The 2,673-nt window shown below is 40.0% G+C and overlaps 1 protein-coding gene across 1 annotated transcript in view; it reads left to right on the top strand.

Annotated features, from left to right (window-relative positions):
• The window catches only part of LOC101850792 (GTP-binding protein Di-Ras2), a gene marked incomplete in the record, with an annotated part of 68,379 nt that extends 65,875 nt beyond the window's left edge, over window positions 1–2,504 (top strand). The window contains 1 exon segment of the mRNA XM_035968967.1: window positions 941–2,504. Coding sequence (XP_035824860.1) covers window positions 941–1,025 — 85 coding nt within the window.
• Window positions 2,505–2,673: the final 169 nt, after the last annotated feature.

Raw genomic sequence — 2,673 nt, 5'->3', positions numbered from 1 at the left:
GTTTGCTCAATATTGCTACGCGCGTTTTTTACTGAGATCTGCGACAGATCTGTTGTGCCCCATCATAAAATGCCAGATCAGTAACAGACATCGGCGATCATGGTTCTCGATTCATTTCTCCACTCAGATGCTCTAAAAAGTCTTAAATTATCCTGATGCCAGGTATGCTTCAGCCTTTTTCTTTTACCCCGAAGTATCAAGCGCAGTTTGCTGACGCAATTTTTTAGGTTGTCGAGACCTTCAGTTTAAAAAAAAATCAAACAAAACAAATATGATGGGGGAGTAAATACTTGCATGAAAAAATACACAAGTATATACAGAGGGGAACACAGCGTGTGCTCATATGGCCTTACACAATTGCGAGCGCCGTAAAACACTTACCGAAACAAAACAAAATACAGGAATACTGCGCAAAGAAGGTCCTCACAAAGCGAGGAATTCAGAGCTTGACCATTAACCCCATAAATGTTGTTGCCTTTAGAACTATTGTGGTTGTCCATCGTTGTTGTTTTTTTACATTAAAGCAGTGGTTTCTCGTTGCTTTCTGTCGATTTGCACAAGCTTCTCTCTGCTAGTCCTTGCTAACAACTGACTACCCACAAAGCAGTGGGGCTTTGGGAGGATTTATGGCGCCTGCTGTCGTCAAGATGGTCCATTCTTTGAGCATTTGAGGGATGCTTATAGATTGAAACTTCTGTGCCACCAGACTTTTCCTCTACTCTCCACGACCACCATCCGTTTGATTCACAACTGCTTAGCAGCAGCTGAACTCTTACAACTATTGCTCTCTCCACCACCCAGGAACAAGCCGACTGGATATGAAGACACACACTACTTTGTACCTTACAGACAGAGAAAGTGACAAAAAAAACTCACATCCGTATACATTTTTGTTGTATATACTTAAGTTTTGGTGTTTTTTGTTTTTTCTACCCTACAGGAGTAGGAGTTTGGTCCGCCGTGGCTCCAAACCGAAAGTAAAACGGACGCACAGACGAGGCAAGCACGACTGTCGTGTCTCTTGACTGGAACAGCGGAAGCGGAAGGTGGCACAACAACAAAGAATGGAGACGTAATCTACAGCGATTTTCTACGTTAACTGTGTACACAGGACCATTTTGTTTTACTCTTGTAAGGTAGAGGAAGAATGCCTGTTAAAGTCATGCCTTCCTGTCTGTGCGTCTATTAGTTTGTTTGTCTGTTTGTCTGGTTAACTCTACGGATTCTACACTTCTTTTTGTTACAATAGTCTTTTCTTTGTGTAAATTTCATATTTCTTATTTTCCTTTTTTGTAGCTTTGCGGCAAAGAGTTTGTGAAAATAAGCCATTCCTTGTTTGTTACATGTATGTATAAATGTGGCTATTTGTAACACTTATGCAGGTGTTGGAATTTTTTTCTAATAATTTTGGACGTGCCGCAGGTGGTGTGTGTGACGGGGAGTGACATAGTTCAACTGGATGTTGTTCACTTTATCACTTTTGCGTGCGGAGTAACTGTAAATGTAAGCCAAAACTTCAACAGTTTCCTTTGTCTAACGTTTGCCTTTGTCTCTGCCCTCGACCTGATATCATCGGGTTGTTGTTGTCTGTTTGTATTTGTTTTCTATATTAATTTGTTTTTGTTGTTGTTGTTGTTGTTTGGTTGTTATTTGTTTGATTTTGTGTTATTGTTGTTGTTGTTTTTGTTTTGTTTGTTTGTTGGTTTGTCTGTTTCTTTTTGTTATTACTATTAATTAATGATTTCCATTTCCGAAGGATTTACGACCAAAAATATCTTCTATTTTTGTTTTTATTCTATCTATTGCCTTTTTGTTTTGCCCGCAAATTTCTTGATATAATCATTTTTGGAACTACAATAACCGAAAAGCATTGTGTGGACAGGTTCTTTGATTGTATGTCCGTTGAGACCACAAATATTGTTCTTGCTGGAAGAGAAGTGCAGTGTTTCAAAACGTTACCCGACGTAATAGATTCCGCAGAAAGAACACTAGAGCCAGAATAAATACATTTGATTTAACAATAGCTTCACCCAATCTCCCTTGTCCAATATAATTTTGGTTATACACGCTGAAATAACAATTGGAATGGCTTAGCTATCAAGTTGTTTTGACACACTGTGATGATCAGAGTTTGTGGTACAGCTGTTAGGCACTTCGCCGTCGTATGAAGACGATCCAAGTTTGATTTCCGTACGGAGAGAATAATTTTTAACAAGCACTGCCATCTTCTGCCGGGACATTGCACCTAGGTTGGCCTTGCCTGGCAGAGTCGAAGCCCACCTCCCATCTAGATTTTGTCGATGGGGGCGCCAAAAGAATCCACATCTAAAACACAACATAACTTTGAAATAATTATTGAAGTGGCTAAGCTATCGCTATGCTTTTCATTTTTGGACACTCACAAATGCCAAAACACCACAGGCGTTGCTAGGAAACAAAAAGGTCTTGATCACCAGTGTGTAAAATTGAACCAAATTATGTGGAGGGGAAGAAAGAAAAAGCCCGGGAAAGAAAAAGACAGACGCACTTTTGAGTTTCTACTTTCTTTGTTTGATTATTTATTTGCCTCCGAGAGAGGGAATTTCGACAGGCAATTATGTGTTGTAAAGAGAACGCTGTGCACAGCCTAAGGCAACGGTTACTGTGAGCATTTGGGGCGGGTGAGATTGGGGG

The sequence above is a fragment of the Aplysia californica genome, unplaced genomic scaffold, assembly GCF_000002075.1.
Source record: "Aplysia californica isolate F4 #8 unplaced genomic scaffold, AplCal3.0 scaffold00101, whole genome shotgun sequence".
Lineage (NCBI taxonomy): Eukaryota > Metazoa > Mollusca > Gastropoda > Aplysiida > Aplysiidae > Aplysia > Aplysia californica.
This window is presented reverse-complemented; position numbering and strand designations above follow the sequence as displayed.